The following is an 18,760-nucleotide window of genomic DNA, read 5'->3' as shown; positions in this document are numbered from 1 at the left end:
ACTGTCATGCAACGAGTGCAAGCCTTCGCAAGTTTCACTGTAGAATATCACTCATTTAGCAACTACTTCGTATATATTTGTCATCGTTTTACCAAAATAGATAATTTTAAGTTAATGTATCCTACCATAAGCTTCTTTTTCTGATCCATGTGTGACGAGAGGTATTACTACATCTACCTCACAAAAAAATAAAATCAAGATATTTTAGATCTATGCATGTTTTATATATGATTCATTGAATCTTAGCCAAATCTCATATCCTTTAATTTTGAATTTTGTTATTATTATTTTTAAATATTAAAAAAAATCTCCAAGAAAAGCTCTAGTTTTAATATGATGCATACATATTTGTCCATGTTTAGGTAGACCTTACCACAAATAACATTAAGGATGATAATGATATAGTTCCAACAACACGGTAGCATTATAGACAAGGGTCCCAAATTAATTTATGAGGTTAGGAGAGATTTTTGAAATGGTTAAGTTTAACTAGGGGCCCGTATTAATGGAAGGTGGTTATGAGCTGGATAAAGAAAGCCTGAAAATAATCGGACCTTACCTTTTTACACCTACCAATTTAAGTTTACTTACATATTCCTAATTCCACTTTTAGTTTATTATTTTATTCCTCTTTTCTATCCGTACCTAAAAATTAGTTCCATTTGAATTCATCCGGAAGGTGGAAATTGTACCTCAAAGCTATAAATTATAATGCTTGATTTCATCACATAATTTATAAATATTGTTTTTAAGTAGTAGATGTGGCCATTATTACATATATATAATCATAATCGTGTTATGTCACTTACCTAAAAATTATTTTTTTCCCGGAAATTTGTTTGTATTTTTTTTCCAAATAAAAAATACGATTAAGCATCCGATTTCAAACTACGTTGAAGGGTATGACATCGTGTACATCTTATTTTATCTTGCCATATTATGTTATTTTATTTTTAATTTGACACGAAAGGATCATATGATTAGTTAAAAATATGTACAAATACATTTGACATCTCTACGAAATACAACTAGGGCTGGCGAAAAATACCGAAATGCCGTAATACCGCCTTTACCGTATCGAAAAAAACCGTATATACCGAAAATTTTGGTATGATATGATACCGCTGTATACCGATATTTTTTTAAAAAAAAACAGTTTAAAAAAATCGGTATACACAGTATCATAACGATACCGTACCGAATTTCGGTATTCGGTACGATATCGGTATGGAGTCTATAATAAATTGATTTTATTTTCCAAGCATTCAGAAACTCTTTTTTTTTTTCTCGGAATATCCTTCGATTTATTATTATTATTTTATTAAAATAATATATATCACACTTAATTTTGATATGGTGAACATTTGTGGAAAACATATGTGAGAAGAGAGGTCCACCTATTAGATGTACAAAACACTGCATCAACCGATATTACTCGATCACAATATTAATCAAAATTATATATATATATATATATATATATATATATATACACATACACATGAGTATATATATTACGTGTGTGTATATATATTCGCATGTTAAAGGGATACATAAGCAACTGCACCAACAAAACAAACAAAAAGAGAGAGACAGAGACACCCGGAAGAAAAGGGCGGTAAGAATAGTTATAAAGAAAGGAGAGAGTAGACAGCCGCATGCTTATATAATTAGCTTCTTTTTTTTTTTTTTTGAGAGTTATATAATTAGCTAATTAAGGCTTATATATAAAATTGATAAGGGACAAGTAGTGATTATATATTATATCAATAATTATCAAAATTAAAAGAAATGATCTGAATATGGGGAGGTCTCCATGTTGTGAGAAAGCTCACACGAACAAAGGAGCATGGACTAAAGAAGAAGATGATCGTCTCATCGCTTATATTCGAGCACACGGCGAAGGATGCTGGCGGTCTCTTCCCAAGTCCGCCGGCCTCCTCCGCTGCGGTAAGAGCTGCCGCCTCCGCTGGATCAACTATCTCAGGCCAGACCTCAAACGTGGAAACTTCACAGAAGCCGAGGATGAACTCATTATCAAACTCCATAGCCTTCTTGGCAACAAGTACGTAATATATATATATAACTGATTGCGTGTATTTTTTTTAATTTATTTAGGTAGATTTAAATAGTTTTTGTGCCACAACAGAACAATTTTATTACATTGTTGTAATTGATTACTTGTAATATTATATTGTATTTTAAAAAAAAAAAAAAAAACTGATAGTAATACAAACAGGTGGTCTGTAATCGCTGGAAGATTGCCGGGAAGAACAGATAACGAGATAAAGAATTACTGGAACACTCATATAAGAAGAAAACTTGTGGGCAGAGGGATCGATCCAACAACCCACAGGTCCATAAATCAAGAGCCTGCTGCAGCAGCAACCATTTCTTTTTCTGGTGTCGAAATCGCAAACTCCAAACAAGCTGAATTACAAGACTACACTGTGAAAAATGAGATTTTGATCGAGGAAGAAAATAGCCAGCAGGTTCATGAAGCTGAACGGTGCCCCGATTTGAATCTTGAACTCAGAATCAGCCCTCCTAATTATCAACAAGAACAGCTGAAGAACAGTACCAAATTAAGATTGCATTTTTAGTGAATCTGCAGGGTATGATTTTCTTGGGATCAAAACAAGTCATGTGGTTTTGGACTACAGAAGCTTGGAGATCATGAAATAAGATCAATTTGTTCTGGGAATTGAGCCTTTCTTTCTTTTGTCCTTTTCCCCACAAGAGTACATCAGGAGTCATCTTCGTCAGAAATTTATCAAGTTACTAATTTCTCTTGTCTGTACGTATAATAAATTAGCTAGTTACAGTTTAGTGTTTTTACTGGGCAATATAATATTATATGTTTTAGCTTTGTGAATGGTTACAACTTAACAGTTTTATTAATTTTTTCGGATAGGCTTATTGTTACATGCATCTTTCCTAGTAAATCTTTTACACAAATTGATTAAGGTAGTGTTTGGTAGGACTTTTAGGAAGCACTTTTCAATTTTTTTTTTCACAAAATTTTTTAAAAAAACTGAGAAGCCTAAAAACTATGCCAAGCACCTAAATGTAATATCCGTTCATTTTTAAGTGTACCTTTACGATGGCAACAATGTTACGTGAACCCACATGAAAAAGAACATATGTATTTATGGCTTCTCGCGGACAATTGGATCTATGAGCCTGAGTCGAGGTCTTAAAAACGATATACGCACTCTCTTGATTTTTCTAGGCGAATGTACTGTTTGTGTGCCAAAAGCTGGTGCAAAAAGAAAATCCTCAAGAATACGACTTATAACCTATTTTGTTTTTCACAAACTCTCGTGATCAGAAGGTGTTACGGGTCGATTTTGTGAGATGAATCTCATGTTCCGCCCAATCATGAAAATTATAAACCTTTATGTCAAAGATTTTACTTTTGATTTTAGATATAAGTCTGGTAGACTTGTTTTACATGTACATGCTTTTTATTTTTATCTTTTCTGGTTGTGGTAACAAATATGGTAAGATTGTTGGCTCTGACTGCAAATAGTAATTTAACAATGATGTAATAGCCTTTGATTTTTTTATAATAATATTTCTATCTTTATTTTTTAAAAAAAGAAAAAGAAAAAAGGAGTTGACATATCTTCTAGAGATGTTCAATAGCATTTAATCAAATAATGACTTTCTTAACCAAACTCAAATTAAGTACATATTGCAGGCAATATAATATGCTATGTACATTGTACGCATATATGTAGAAAAAAATGATGTAAAATTTTGAATATTTATTTTTTGGTGAACGGACCATTTGATTTTATCATTTTAAATTCTTTTATTATAAAATGTGAAATAAATTATTGATAAATTATTTTAAAAATTATCAATCGAATAAATAATCAACGTACCTTTTTTTTTTAGAGTAATAATCAACGTACTTTTTGCCCCTATAAATCATGCCCTGATTATTAGAGGAAACTGTAAATTTAGTTATACTTCATTACAATTTTGGTGTTCTGTAATATCAATTAGTTATGTATATTTTAATTTTGATAATTTAGTTCTTTTTTTATCAAAGTATTGATGTGTTGTTATACAAGTCAACGACATGTATATACATATATATACACATACTGGTGACATGTCAAATATGCATTGGTGTCATATCAGTATCAGTATCGCGCGTAGCAAAAAAAAGTAAAATTATTTTAAAAAACAAAAATAGTAGATTGAGACAGAAATATGATAATCTAGATCACAAAAATTGATAACTGAGACCCAATTAAACAAACATATAAATAATTTATATGTTAATTTCCCGTGTAATACGTATGACAAGGTTTTGTCATAAACAAGGTTTTTGTTTTTGTTTTTAAAAAAATGATATAAACAAACGCATTTCAAAACCTTACATGAATGCAATAGATAAGCTATGGGAGGAGAGGATAAGATAAGAAATTGGTTAGGCAAACCAATATTAATCATAATTAAAATAATATGATATAATATTATTAATATTAAATTTTTGCATAAACAGTACTCCTAAATCCTAATGTCGACCATTAACTGTACCATATATCGGTTCACCAACTTGCTTCACTGTTTGGTCTTCGTAGGCATAGCATACCAAACTTGCATTATTTAAATTTAATGCATCCCTGATTATTTATTCATTTATTTCCCACTCACTCATTTCACTCGCATTAATTACTTTAATCATATATATATATATATATTTATTTATTCATTTATTTCCCACTCACTCATTTCACTCGCATTAATTACTTTAATCATATATATATATATATGAAAAATGTACGTACGCTACACGTAATTATAATTTTATTTGATTGAGACGGAAGTTATCAAATTTCAAATGTTTATCTTTATTAAAATCAAGTGTTATACTTTTTAATGGCAAGTTTTCAGTCACTATGATTCAATATCTAATTAGCAGGTGAAGCGGGAATATTACGTTTTTAACTTTTTTTTGTGATATTTGTCGGTTCTTGATCAACGTTTTTTTTTAGTGATATTATATGTTTATACCTTGAGTTTAATTTATTTTTTAACTGACAACTTATATATTTATCTTTTCAATAAATATACAACATATGTTATTGAAAGCTGTAGGATCAAGTGATTTGTCTGTTATTAAAAGCTCTAGTTGATGGTAACTGTGCAACTCAAATCTTTTAAATCATACAACAGTGCAAACAAACACATGTTTCAATTGTTCAATCCAGAAGAAGGACAATCATTGCATTCAAACAATCATCTTATCTATTATTGTGCTTACAATCAATGTGAATCGAAACCATGACCTTGACTCCAATATTAATTGTATGACCGAACGCTTCTCTCTTTAACAAAATTTATAGTTGATGGTAACAATACGATTCAATTAATATTTTAAACAATACAAAATTTCAAGCGTCATGAATAATTTATGTTAAATGATAATTTTACTTATATTGATTTTTAAGTAAAAATAGTAATTTATTTCAGAGAAATGATTTTTTGATTCATTAAATTGTTTAAATTTGAGTTTTAGTCCATTGAGTTGTCGAATTTGGTTTTGGTGCACTAACATTTAATTTTTTACTATTGTTAGTCCAATTGTTGACGTGATATTTGATAATTCAATAATTTTCGATCTCAGCATATTCACGTCATGTCAGTAATTTTTTTATTACGAATCAGTATTTTCCAGTGTCACGTTACCAATTAGACCAATAATTGCTGGGAATTAAAATTTAGTGTACAAAAAACAAACTTTGAAAATTTAGTGGACCAGAACCTAAAAGTAAATAAGTTAGTGAAAAAAAAAACTATTTTTCCTTTATTTAAAAGTTTTATTTGAAAATAAAAGTTGATCTTCTATTGATAAAGTAAACCCAAATCATGCATCCAACGGTTCGTATTTTTACACATTGACGTAATTAATTATATATTGTTAACGTGGCAAATCATAAGACATTAGATCTATCATTGAGATATTTACCCATATGTTAAGTTGAAATCTACTATATATATATATATATATATATATATATATATATATATATGTATAATGTATGTTTGGAATGTCACGGTCGCAGCCCACCGCCCGCCACCAACTCCTAACTCTTAGGGTGCTTGGTTAGCAGCCGCCCCGACGTAGGCATCATGTTCTCAATTGCGGCGTTGGGCCCCCTCTGGCCCGGCCCAATCTACATTAATTGGGCCCACTTGAAAGTCTCTTTTTCTTCTTATGATGAATATTTTAATCTATATAATATAGTTACGGACGATGGATTTTTTTGTATATTTTCTAAAAAAAATAAATTATTTCGAACCTATATTTTTCATAGCGAGTTTGCTTGTTCATTATGCAAGCTGCTTATATTTTAATTTCAACTCCAAACAATTTATTAATCATGAGCAAAGGATCGAGTTGCAATCATCTACAACAATACTCTAATTTCATTTTTTTTAACTATAAAATGCTATTTCGATTACATATTTATCGAAATGAATGCCTCGTATTCCGATGAAATTTTTGTATTTATAAAATCATAAGGTACATATAAATATATTAAATTTATTAATCAGTATAAAACATGATAATATAAATTGGACTCATAGAACTTTACGTAAGATAATGTTGTATCAAAAGTAATTATTGTCCCTCTACAAACAACTTTTATCGGCTAATTGCCTGATTATGATTTCAAGATGAAACATGATTAGCGCGTAGTCAACATCTTTTGTTGAGTATAAAATTTTTTTGCTGCAAGATAGAACAATCAAAACGCGACGTTTGAGATGTTGTAAGATTTAAAATATTTGTATTTTACCATTACAACTAACTATAACGATTGGTAAAATAGCAAATGTTTGATCCTATATCCTTTATCATATACATAGAAAAATTAAGAACCAAATCTTAATCTTGCAAATAAAATATAAAGTATCTTGTAGGGTGAAATAAATATATATATATATATATATATATATATATATATATATATATATATAGTTTTTTTTTCAAGTGCCCATCTACCATGCCCACCAACATGTCCACCAATGATGTGACACTATTCTATTGGATGTGATAAAGATGTGATAAATTGTAGGTCCAATAGAATAGTGCCACATCATTGGTGGGCATGGTAGGTGGACACTTGAAAGAAACTATATATATATATATATAGTTCTTTTATAGTGCCCAACACTATATGCCCACTTCATGCCCACCATGTACAAGTCAACTCATCTATTGTACCGATCAACTCATCTATTGTACATGGTGTGCATAAAGTGGGAATATAATGTTGTGCACCATAAAAAAACTCAATATATATATATATATCACATGACATCGACTCAGTCTTTGCATTTAATTAGCAAATGGACATTGCATTAATTATATTTACCAACCACTAACATACACTGAAACTGACCTAATGTGAGATACTCAATATTATACAGTTGAACGATAAAATCTCAGAATTAATAAATGTGCTAGCTACTCATTTTCTTACAAATTAAACGTTGAATTTTATCAATGATCAACCTCAAAAAAATTAGATTGTTGGAAATTTAAGCCGTCTCCAGAAATTGGAGGCCCTAAGCTAACTTAAGGTGTAAAATATAAAAATATTACGTATGAAGTGATGATAAAATGAATATAATGATGACCAACATCTAATTTAATATACCAATATCTTACGTAAATTTATTAAATATCAAAAAATACACATATATATATATATATATAAACTAAATCTAATAACAAAATGTTCAAACGACTCTTCGAGCTTTGTGTTGTGCAAAATTGTCAACTAAATCATCATAATCAATATTAGCTACCATCTTTTTTTCAATAGACAATATTACCAAACCATATTCAATCTATCTTATGACATAGTTGATGGAGGTAGTTCTATATCAACTTGAGATTGAAGAAACTTCTTTCAGAAACTTCTTTCAACAGAAGTACCGTAATCGGTATGGTTAATAATATTATATAAGTTATCCCCGTCATAACTCACAAAAATTCAAATTTAAATAATATTCCAGGTTCAAATTTTCTTTCCCCGTCATAACTCACAATGCGAATCTAAAAAAACAAATAAAAAAATAATTTAAATATTAACATAGATTGATTGTTGATATGAGATTTAAAGCATGCACCAACCACAACACACAAACATACAAGAAAAATCAAATTCAATAAAAAAAAACGGCATTATAATTGACATAATTTGAGCAATATAACTCATTTGAATGAAGCAATTTAACAAAAAAAGAGAACTTTATATCTAAGAAAGAGAGGTTTTTTTTTTCTTTTGTACGCAAAGAAAAGGGAGGAGAAAAAAACACAAAAAATTGATAATGTTTAATATTTTTTAAACAAATAATTAGAGGTTCATGACCTATATAAGATTTTGAATAGAAAAATAAAAAGAATATATATATATTTATTTATTAATTTATATATACTATATATATAATATAATATAATATAATATATTTAAAAAATTTTGAGGCCCCACCTAAAAGGAGGCCCTAGGCAGGCGCCTAGGTGGCCTTCCCCTAGAGCCGGCTCATAGCAGTAGCATCAAGCATTGGGATCTGTCGATGCTGACTTCAGGCCCTGAAGTGAGATTGGACGGCACAGATTATCATTGCAGGTCAAATCATTTGATCTGCAGAAAGATCCGGATCATTCGTACCCTACCCGAACATTGCTCGGGTGGGGTAGCATCGTCGGATCCCAAGCATGAATGTGGAAAAGAGTTGTCTGGTTAGGTATAACTTACAGTGATGACAACATACTAATGGGCCCCAGAGGCCCATGAAATATTATAAATCTGTTTCGCTTATTGAGTGGTTAAAGGCCTAATTGTTAGCCCACTTCTAGTGGCGGAGATCTAGCCCATTGTTCTCTTCTTTCTCAACGCCATAGGTTTGGTACTTGTCTCCTCCCCCCTCACTCAAATGTTGATATAAATCATTTTAAATAGTGTTTGAGAGAACTTTTGGGAATTATTTTTTAATTTTTTCTTAACGAATTTTGACAAAATTTAAAAATTTTATTAAAAAAAACTGAAAAATGCTTGCCAAAAGTTCTCCGGACACTACCTTGATATCGTCACATTTGTGTGTTTGGTACGACACTCGCAATGTGGTATGATAAGATAAGATGATATAAACATCTCTAAATAGAAAAGATGTCCGAGTTCGATCTCAGATAATGATAATAATAATAATAATAATAATAATAATAATAATAATAATAATCTCACTTTTCTATCCGACCCATTTCATTTCTAGCATTATCTACTAAACAATCGTACCAATTAGAATTTCTCCAGTTTTTTTATTTTACATTTTTTTTTTATGAATTGCCCATGGCCATGTCATCCCTTGTCAATCTCACTCTACTCGATTTGTAGCTATAATGGGTACATGAAAAATCATTTGCAATTTTATATAATTCCGTGACCATGAATGGTTAACTTGAAACTACACTATTTGAATGGTTCAAAGTATTTGTTATTCGGAGGTATCGTTTCAAGTTAAAAATAGAATAATAATAATATAAAGATAAATAATTTGATATGATAAAAAAATGATAGTTAATATAATATTTGATTTATAATTTGTTTGATTTGATTGATTAAATTTTAAATAAGATAATATATTATCATTTTGTCCTTTAAAAAATTACTAAAACTTGAATGATATTATTTATTAACGGTAATATAATAATTTAAATTCAATGATTTTATTGATATAAGATAAATATTTAGTAGATAAATACATAATATGACAAAATAAACATGAAATTAGATAAAATAAATTGTCAATTAATTAATAATATCTCACTTCAAACAATTTCATCTTTTACAAAGACATAGATTGATTGAATAATGCGATAGATGATTCAACAGTCAATTTGAACTACCTATTCGTCGGTGGGGACATTCCGAGATTATATTCCTGACATAAAAAATGTTAGGTTGTGTATAGAAAGAATATTACGATTTGATTTCAATATTTTTAAAAATATTTATACATATAAATAATAAAATTTTAATCTTTAAAAAAATAATTTTTTTTTTTTAAAAAAACAATGCAACGGGTGGAAAATTCCACCCATTTGCATTGCAATGCAGGCGCGAAATTGTAGCAGGCGTGCAGCGTGCTATCAAATTTTTAAAATTTTTTTTTTTTTTTTTTTATTTGGATAGAATTAGTGTCCAAATATTTTCATGTCACAAGAGAGGACATCTCTATTTAGGGGAAATGTCCTCTTCAAATGTCCCCTATTGTACATGCCTTAAGGTGAATTCAGAAAGCTGCATAAAATTATACGTTTCGATTCGGATTTTTGGTATCCTTTCCATATCAAGGAGACCCTAAAAATCATAAAATGGTGGTGAGAAGTTAATCCATTGAGCTGAAAAACAAAACAGATTACTTGGCTAGCATGTAGTATTTCTCAAAAATATTAAATTATTAATACAATATCTTTTAACCATGGAGAATTTTCCCAAATAGCATGCATGTTAAAACTTTATCTGCAAGGGAGATAACATCATGGTTGCATATTTCTAATCTGAAACATCTTCAACCATTTTTCAAATTACATAAACATCTTCAACCATCATGGGATTCGAAATACAATTCTTGTATCGTTGATATGGTTCGAGTCAGTGGGTGTCGACCATGCATGCTGTTGTGTTTGATTCTCTAGGGTTCCCAATTTGGGGAAAATGTGAAGTAATCGACTTTAGTGTGATGTAAATGGTGATGAGATTTTCCCCCATTTCTTTTTAACATGCTTCTAATAGGAAGGATGAATTCGGGAAACATTACGAAACATGCATGAGACACCATTTTGATGAGGGATTATTTTGGGACAAGTGACAAACAAGACTAAAATTGACTTTATCCCAATTCTCTTGTACACACTCTTGTTAAGATTGTTCAAATGCCTGCACCGTAGTTACAACAAGATTCACAAGGAGAAAAATAATGGCATAGCACATAAATAATATCTTCGTCTTTAAATTCAAAAAATAAAATATAAAACGTTGAGAGAAGTAAATTTTGTCTTATTAGTTCATATTTTAATTTAATAACGCTATCGTAAAATCGTGCTGTAATTTAAAATATATAATTTCTAAATGCATATATTTTTCTTAGAAGTAACTGTATATTGGAAAAAATAAAAATATTTTGATGTTTCGAAGTGAAACTAAAGTAAAAAACCGTATTATCTAATTTCTAAATTTTGCTTATTTGTTTAGGAATTATCAAATAAGAAACCAAATCAACAAAATTCAAATAGATTTCAAATTCACTTCATATCAAATTATTTAATTTAAATAATATTTATAGTGAATTTCAAATCAAGATATAAACGAATTGAATTGGTTCACAAGTTTTATATTCAATTCACATTGAAATTTATTGAACTCGAACTTGAACCTTTTGAACTTTTTTTAACTCGAACCCAAGCTATTGTGTTCGATGGTTCCCGACTGCTCGTGAACTTTAATGTTTTATTAACATAATTTAATTATATATTATTTAATACATATATTTTGAGATTTTTAATTTTAAGAAACAAATGAATATTTTTGAATTTTTCGAATCAAGCTCGACCTCAAAGCTCTTATTCGAATTAAACTCGAACCCAAAAATATTAACATTTATTAAGCTTTAATCAAACTCGAGCTTGAATATATCTATATCGGGCCGAATTGAACCCAAACATATTAACATTTATTAAGCTTTAATCAAACTCAAGTTTGAATATATCTATATCGGGCCGAATTCAAGCTATATTGTTATTTTTTTCATAGTAGCATAGTCGGCTCAATCATTTCATTTATACCCCCGATTTTTCATAGTCGCATAGTCGGCTCAATTCATTTCATTGATACCCCTATTTCAAATACCCCAAGAAATTTGCAATCCCTCCCCTAATCAAATCCCCTCCATTCAAATCAAAATACATCGGATCCATGCACAACCCAACTTCTCTAAACAATCACAGTCTGTCATATAGAAGTAAATCCTGTCAAGACAACAAATAAGTTTCATGATATAATACAGTAATTCTCACCTCACCATAATCTATTTTATGAAAATAATATAAAAATTGGCAAGGAATGGAGAAAAACCATAGATGACAGCCAACGGGCGGCAGAATCATTTTTGTGACATGCAACATATCACCACCAATCTGAGATTGAAGTAATAGAAGTAAAGGCGCCAAGCAATTAAATTACACAGAGGGACTACGTTTCCTTTGTCGAAGGGGCTTTCTTGGCAGCCTCAGCAGCGGCTTTCTCAGCTTCAATCTCAGCAACAATGGCATCAATTTCAGCTTCCTCAAGCTGCCGCAGCCCCGCTTCTTTAGTCATCACTGCTACTTCAATGTTTTTTCCACCACTCTCAACAACCTTCAATGCCATAATAAAGATTGTCAGTCAACCAATCTACTTACGCCCAAAAAAATAGGGTATTCCACCCGAAAAACAACCAGAGCAAAAGCCGTGTTTCACGAAATGATGTAGCAGAAAGCAAATTTCAGTGAAAAGTAAAAGTACATCATCGACAATTGCCACTCCCCTTTCGGCCCATTATTACACAACTCGAACAACCCTATGTGGAGCAACCAGAGAGAGGGACACGATATAGAAGGTGCTATTTTAAAGATAAATCATAAGAGGTAAGTTGTAAACAAAATTGACATCTTTATCTAGCTAAGTTTTCTGCATATTTTAATATCAAACAAGTGCACCAGCACAACCTTTACAACTGCAGGAAGGGAGATATTTTTAATGTACCACACAAGTATCAGCAATTAGACTTCTATAAAATATACCCCTAAAAAAACACATCAAATCATCACACCCAGACAACCAATCAGGTCAATGTAGACTAGCATCACGGTACAATACACATTCAAACACAGTATAATTTGAGTAGTATAAATGTGATACATTGCCCAAGGAATTATGCATGGGATCATACAAGACCACCAAACTAATTGGCAAAGGCATAATTGGAATGCAACTCCCAATAGAAGCTTTTTATCTGTCAAGTGCTTGCCAGATTTTATTCAAATATAGCAAGCCTCATACAAGAGGAAGATCATCAAGCTTTGCTAACCTATTTTCAAAGGCAGTTTATAGTGAAGATTTGCCTAGCTATACTCATGGAACAAATAGCTAGAAATAGAATCTTCCAAAACGACACCGCCATCCATTACCGAGGAAAAACAAAAATTCAATCTAGATAGTCTGTTTTACAGGAGGCAGAAGATATCCTCCGAACATATGGATAATTAGTTCTGTGGAGATTATTCTCACAAAACCAAATCCTGGTAAGAGAATAACAATACATAGCCCCATAAAGTTTTACGGAATAAAAAATGGATTAATTTGCAATCGACAGCTGTCTCAATAGGGTTCCTTCAAACTACAGCTAATTTAAATTATCCGTGATTTAGGTAACACTACTATAAGACCTATTTGTGACTAATTAGTGGTGTCATTTTGCAAATGCTTATACTCTCAAATATTATAAGATGCCTGATGCTCCACTTTGAAACTTAAGGGAAAAAAAATTCAGGAAGCCCAATGCTGTACTAGACAGTAATAATATATTGAATCCTCAAAAACCGTCAACGATTGGGAAAGAAAGCAAGTACAACATAATGGAGCCTAAATATCACTTAGGAATGAAAGAACGTTAGAATATAAACACGAAATCACGCCAATCAATAATTCACCTCTAGCAAAGCACGAATGGCTAACTTCACGGTCTCTTGGCCAGATGTTTCCTTGTAATTCTTCTCCAGGAACTCCCGTATAGAGTTTGAGTTCCTCCCAGTAGCGTTTGCTTTCCATGCCGAAAATGTCCCAGATGGATCTGTCTGATAGAGTGATGGGGTATCAGTGTGTGGATCAAACCCAATAATCAATGTTGAAAGACCAAAAGGCCTCACACCACCACTTTGTGTGTACTTTTGCTGAAGCCCAGCAATGTACCGAGTGATGTATTCAACTGTTACGGGATCCTCAATAGTAAGCTTATGGCTCTGACATTCGATGCGCGCCCTGTTAATGAGGACACGAGCATCTGCTTTTAGCCCAGCGCATGCCAATGCAATGTGATCATCTAAATTCACAATCTTCCTCACTGATCTGAAAGATGCAAGCAGACCAAGAATTTTCGATTCTTATAAGCCTCCAAGAACAAGGACAGAAATTCTCCATTAAAGAGAAGATACATAAGATAAATTACGAAACTTGAGAGATTATTTAATGGTCAGAATTTCGAAGTCATTTGAGTTAAATGTAAGCTGAGACTTGGCAGGTGAAGCATTTCCTAAAATCACGAGGAGTTAAAAAAATGTGTTTTTGAGTCCCGTATTCTTATGTCAAATTCACTACTTTTAACTAATATTTCTTTCTCAAGAGCCAAGTTAACTCGAAAGACGCCCCCGTAAACGATTTAATTCTTTAAACAATATATCAATTTTACGGTTAATCTAGAATTAGGAAGTCACAGTAAATCACCATAAACACAAAATTTCCACCCAAAACGCCTAAAATCACCAGGAATTAAAAAAATATATATCGAACTTATAATCCAAAATTGTTCGTAAATGTGAGAAAATTAAATTATATAGACCTAGAATCCTGAAGCTTCGGAGTAGACTTCTTCTCGACAGCGAGTACGATGGCGTCAACGCCTCGAACACCTACGACGGCGTTACCTTTACGGACGGCTTCGAGAGCGTATTCCACCTGGAAAAGGTGGCCATCCGGCGAGAACACCGTGATTGCTCTGTCGTAGCGCGCCATTTTTCACAGTTTTTCGCGTGTGTTGCTGCGATTAGCGCCGATCTGTGCTCTGAAAAGGGAATTTGAAGTCTACACTGGAGATCGAACTTGCTCAACACGAAAAGCAGCTGGGGTAATTATGGACTGCAGCTCATTTTCGAAAGATTATGGGCCTCGGCCCATTAAAAATAAGTTTGAGCCTTTTGATTGAATTTACCTTCGAATACCCATTTAAGTTGGATTAGGTCGTATCAAGGATGCAAACCCAAAATTGATGTGCTGTGTTTTAATATTTTTATTCAGATTGTTCCCATTTTTTCGTCGGTTTGGCTTGGTTTTCGATTTTTCAAGTACTTAATCCAATAATATTTCTCCAAAAAAAAAAGTAGTGTTTGACTGAGCTTATAAGTTCTCCAAAACAGCTTATAAGCTCCACAAATTTGTTTGGTAAAAAAAATTTAAAAACAATTTATAAGCTGTCAAATAAGATGTTTGACAACTTATAAGCTGTTTTTAAAAAAATAAGGAGGGATGTACTTTTTTTTAAAAAATATTATTTTAACATTTTATCTATCTAAAATATCTTTGAATATTTTAATAAATCTCCATCATATCCTCCACCCATTAAATATTAAATATTATTTAAAAAAAATTCCAAATCACATAAATTTTTCTACAGTAAAATATTAAAACAATTTATTTTTTAACATAGGTCTATTCTAAAACTATTTTCATATATGCATAACTCAAAACATTATTTTCATAAAATTATACTCTTTTTGATAATTTTGACGATAAAAAGATCTTAAAATATCAAACATATCAACATCTTTAAGTTATTTAAAATAAGTTTACTCAAACACTTCAATGTCTTATTTTTAAAATAAGTTTTAACAGCTTATAAGCTCGTAAAACAACTTAGAAGCTTATAAGCTCTTTTTAATAAGTTTAGCCAAACACTTAGTGGATGTTTGGCTGAGCTTATAAGCTGTTTTGGAGCTTATAAGCTCCACAAATCTGTTTGATAAAGAATTTTAAAAATATCTTATAAGCTGTCAAAATAAACTGTTTGACAGCTTATAAAATGTTTTTTAAAAAATAATAATCAAACTATTTTACTTCAGTTTGTTTCGGTTTTCTCATATTATGATAGGATTTCAACGATTCGGTCTATGTGGTACAAGTGTTTAATGGAGTTACAAACGAAGAGATATGTTACAAATTAGTAACATACTAATTATTAGTTTGCAAAAAATTTTAAAACTCTTTTAAAATCTCTAAAATAAAACTAAAGATTGTATAATTAAAATCAAAAATTCAGAAATGAAGTAATGTTTGCATCCTTAAAAAATTGATTATTGATGTTTAACAAGTTTATCAAAAAAAAAATTCATAATTACTTTTTGTAAAGGTAGCAAACATCACTATAAATCTATACTATTATATAAAATTTGAGCCTATTATAGTAAATAACTTTGAGGACAAAATTTTTTTATTCCATAATTACCCATTCTTATCCACTATCTCAATAAATCTCCATCTCAATATATTTTTTGATTTTAAAAAAATTACATAAAAAATTATTTATTTTACACATGCAAAGCATGTGCATTTTGCACTAGTATTGATAAAGATTCATTTAAAATTTTTGGATTTTTAGCAAACCATTCTAGTAACCAATTGATCAATTCATGTAAGTAAAACTTCGAAGAATGATGCTAAAGGTACAACCAATATATCGTACAACGATATTTATAATAATTATATCATGATTTTTTGCTATTATATCGTGATATTTTTATATTATATCATAAAATTTTATATTCAATGTATCATGAGATTTACTAAATAAAAATTTTGTATTGAATTTTTTATGATGTTAGATTTGTTGTACAAGTTTGGTTGTACATGTGTCATTACTCAAACTTGAATTTGTAACGGACCAAAAATTATTAAACCAAACCAAAATTATTAGCCAAAATGCCAAAATACGAAAAATGATTACAACAGAAATAGTATAGTAAGCGCGAACAGTTTTGTGAAGTACAATGCAATAATCGAAAACAGTACACTGTACACTGATGAGAATATAAGTACTATAAAAGTAAACATCAAGAAAACCGAAAACCAAATAAAGGCTTGTATGAAATACAATGTCCTTAATACAGATTCGTTCCCTCTGGTGTGTGCTGTGAGGATCAAGATAGACCGTTGTTTCCCAAGATACAACGAGTAAAACTTGTAGCAACCTAGCATGAAGACACTACATTGTCGAACTGATTAAAGAAGTACCTGAACTTTATCACGAACTGGAGCAAAAAAGCAAGAGGCAGAAGTGAGATGAGAAAGGAAGTAAGTTGCAAAATTGAGGTGAGTTTGGAGGACTAGAAACTGTCTCTATATATAAGTACTTAGATTCCATATGGACAGTCACGAGCTGGGTTGGTCAGAAGTACCAACATACTCGGCCAGGCATCCACAAGGATCCACATTTTGGATGCCCTTTGTATTATGAACTAAAAAAAATTCAATATAGTAGAAAAATTTGGGTGAGCCTAGTTGGTATTGTAAATGAACACAACTCAAGAATTTTCCAATGATTTGCACCTTTCTTGCGCGCACGAGAGAGTCCTTATTGACCAATTATTCTTACATAATCACAAAATATAACACAATATAATCTCATCCATTTTCATTCTTTCCATTTAATGTGAGACACTCCACATGCATAAGCCTAATGCTACCGTCAAAGTTGAACGCATATAAACTAAGGTAGTGTTTGAAAGAGCTTTTAGGAAGCACTTATCAGGATTTTTCCTTCACAAAATTTCAAAATTTTGTCAAGAAAAAACTTAGAAGTGCTTCCTAGAAGCTCTCCCAAACATTACCTAAAATTTACAGTTCGGTTTTCACCATTGACAGAAAACCATAGTTATATTCCTATATTAGCATCGTTTACTGACTCTCTTTTAAATTTATAGCATGACTTATTTATCTTGATATATTTATGATACATATATTTTTTTAATTACAAATTCACTCTTAGATTGTGCTTGGTTATTAATAGATTTGAAATAATAAATTTAAATTTATTGATTTTTTGGATAAATAAAAAAATTCAAGCGAATTCAAACCTATTTTATATCAACTATCAAGTTAAAAAAAATTCAATAGTAAATGTTGTGAGAACCCAAAATTTCAGTAGACTAAACTCGAGGAGGAATGATGGAAGTATACTGAAATTTGGCAGACTGAAGTTGAGGTAGGCTGGAATCGAGGTAAACCGAATCAAGATAAACTGAACAGAGGCAACTGAGTTGACCAGTTGACCAAGATCAGTCCAGTAGCTAGACTGAAGTCCAGCTGATCCAGATTTGTAACTGACAAATTTATTCAAAGTTATGGCAAATAATGCCATTTAATGGGGAGCCTCACAATCATATTCCTCCCTATAAATAACACTCAGATTTCTGAGTAAAATTTACACAATATTCTGATCAAATCACACGTAAAAGTGAGTTTGAGCATTCATTTGAGAGTACAGTCGAGCAAGGATAAGTGTTCAGTCGGGCAAGGGCAGAGTTGCGAGATTAACCGAAATTCAGTTTAGCAATCTACTGTAAGTGGTTTTTGGTTTTAAAGTTAATATTACGTTTTAAAGTTCTGTTCCAGCAAGATTACATATGTTTTCAAAGCATGAATCTCTGAAATCTTTGATTTTGATGCACTGATGCTTGTGAACTAGTGGGAGGAATATATATTCTGGTAATTATGTTATGTTTCTGTTCAGATTCCTCACCCTTTAGAGGATAAACATATAAGAGGCTGATATCAGTTAGCCACAAAACTCATAAGTAAACTGGTGCATAATTTGATTATGTGTTCTGCTAAGTATGTGAATTTCAGTTCAGTTCAGTTCAGTT

General features: G+C 30.9%; 2 protein-coding genes across 3 annotated transcripts; one reads left to right on the top strand and one right to left on the bottom strand.

Annotated features, from left to right (window-relative positions):
- The first annotated feature begins 1,559 nt into the window (after positions 1-1,559).
- Positions 1,560-2,829, top strand: LOC140863119 (myb-related protein 308-like). Of its 2 annotated transcripts, none has more exons than XM_073266292.1 (2): positions 1,560-2,065; positions 2,240-2,829. In XM_073266292.1, exons 1-2 carry the CDS (start codon positions 1,803-1,805, stop codon positions 2,601-2,603), a joined length of 627 nt encoding a protein of 208 aa, XP_073122393.1. In that variant the 5' UTR covers positions 1,560-1,802; the 3' UTR covers positions 2,604-2,829. The 2 variants fall into 2 exon arrangements, with proteins under 2 accessions (XP_073122393.1, XP_073122392.1); XM_073266291.1 differs by having other exon boundaries at positions 2,228-2,829.
- A 9,177-nt stretch (positions 2,830-12,006) lies between these two features.
- Positions 12,007-14,943, bottom strand: LOC140864644 (proteasome subunit alpha type-7). Its single transcript, XM_073268930.1, has 3 exons — positions 14,686-14,943; positions 13,781-14,195; positions 12,007-12,446 (listed from the first exon to the last, which is right to left on the bottom strand). Exons 1-3 carry the CDS (start codon positions 14,856-14,858, stop codon positions 12,282-12,284), a joined length of 753 nt encoding a protein of 250 aa, XP_073125031.1. The 5' UTR covers positions 14,859-14,943; the 3' UTR covers positions 12,007-12,281.
- Positions 14,944-18,760: the final 3,817 nt, after the last annotated feature.

The sequence above is a fragment of the Henckelia pumila genome, chromosome 4, assembly GCF_033568475.1.
Source record: "Henckelia pumila isolate YLH828 chromosome 4, ASM3356847v2, whole genome shotgun sequence".
NCBI classification, from domain to species: Eukaryota; Viridiplantae; Streptophyta; class Magnoliopsida; order Lamiales; family Gesneriaceae; genus Henckelia; species Henckelia pumila.
Note: the sequence above shows the minus strand (reverse complement) of the source record. Positions and strands in the feature narration are given on the sequence as shown.

Coding starts and splice junctions, on each gene's coding strand:
- LOC140863119 (XM_073266291.1), top strand. CDS start 1,803: ATGGGGAGGTCTCCATGTTGTGAGAAAGCTCACACGAACAAAGGAGCA. Junction 2,066..2,227: donor CATAGCCTTCTTGGCAACAA/GTACGTAATATA, acceptor AAAAACTGATAG/TAATACAAACAGGTGGTCTG.
- LOC140864644 (XM_073268930.1), bottom strand. CDS start 14,858: ATGGCGCGCTACGACAGAGCAATCACGGTGTTCTCGCCGGATGGCCAC. Junction 14,196..14,685: donor CCGAAGCTTCAGGATTCTAG/GTCTATATAATT, acceptor TGCATCTTTCAG/ATCAGTGAGGAAGATTGTGA. Junction 12,447..13,780: donor CCATTCGTGCTTTGCTAGAG/GTGAATTATTGA, acceptor ATGGCATTGAAG/GTTGTTGAGAGTGGTGGAAA.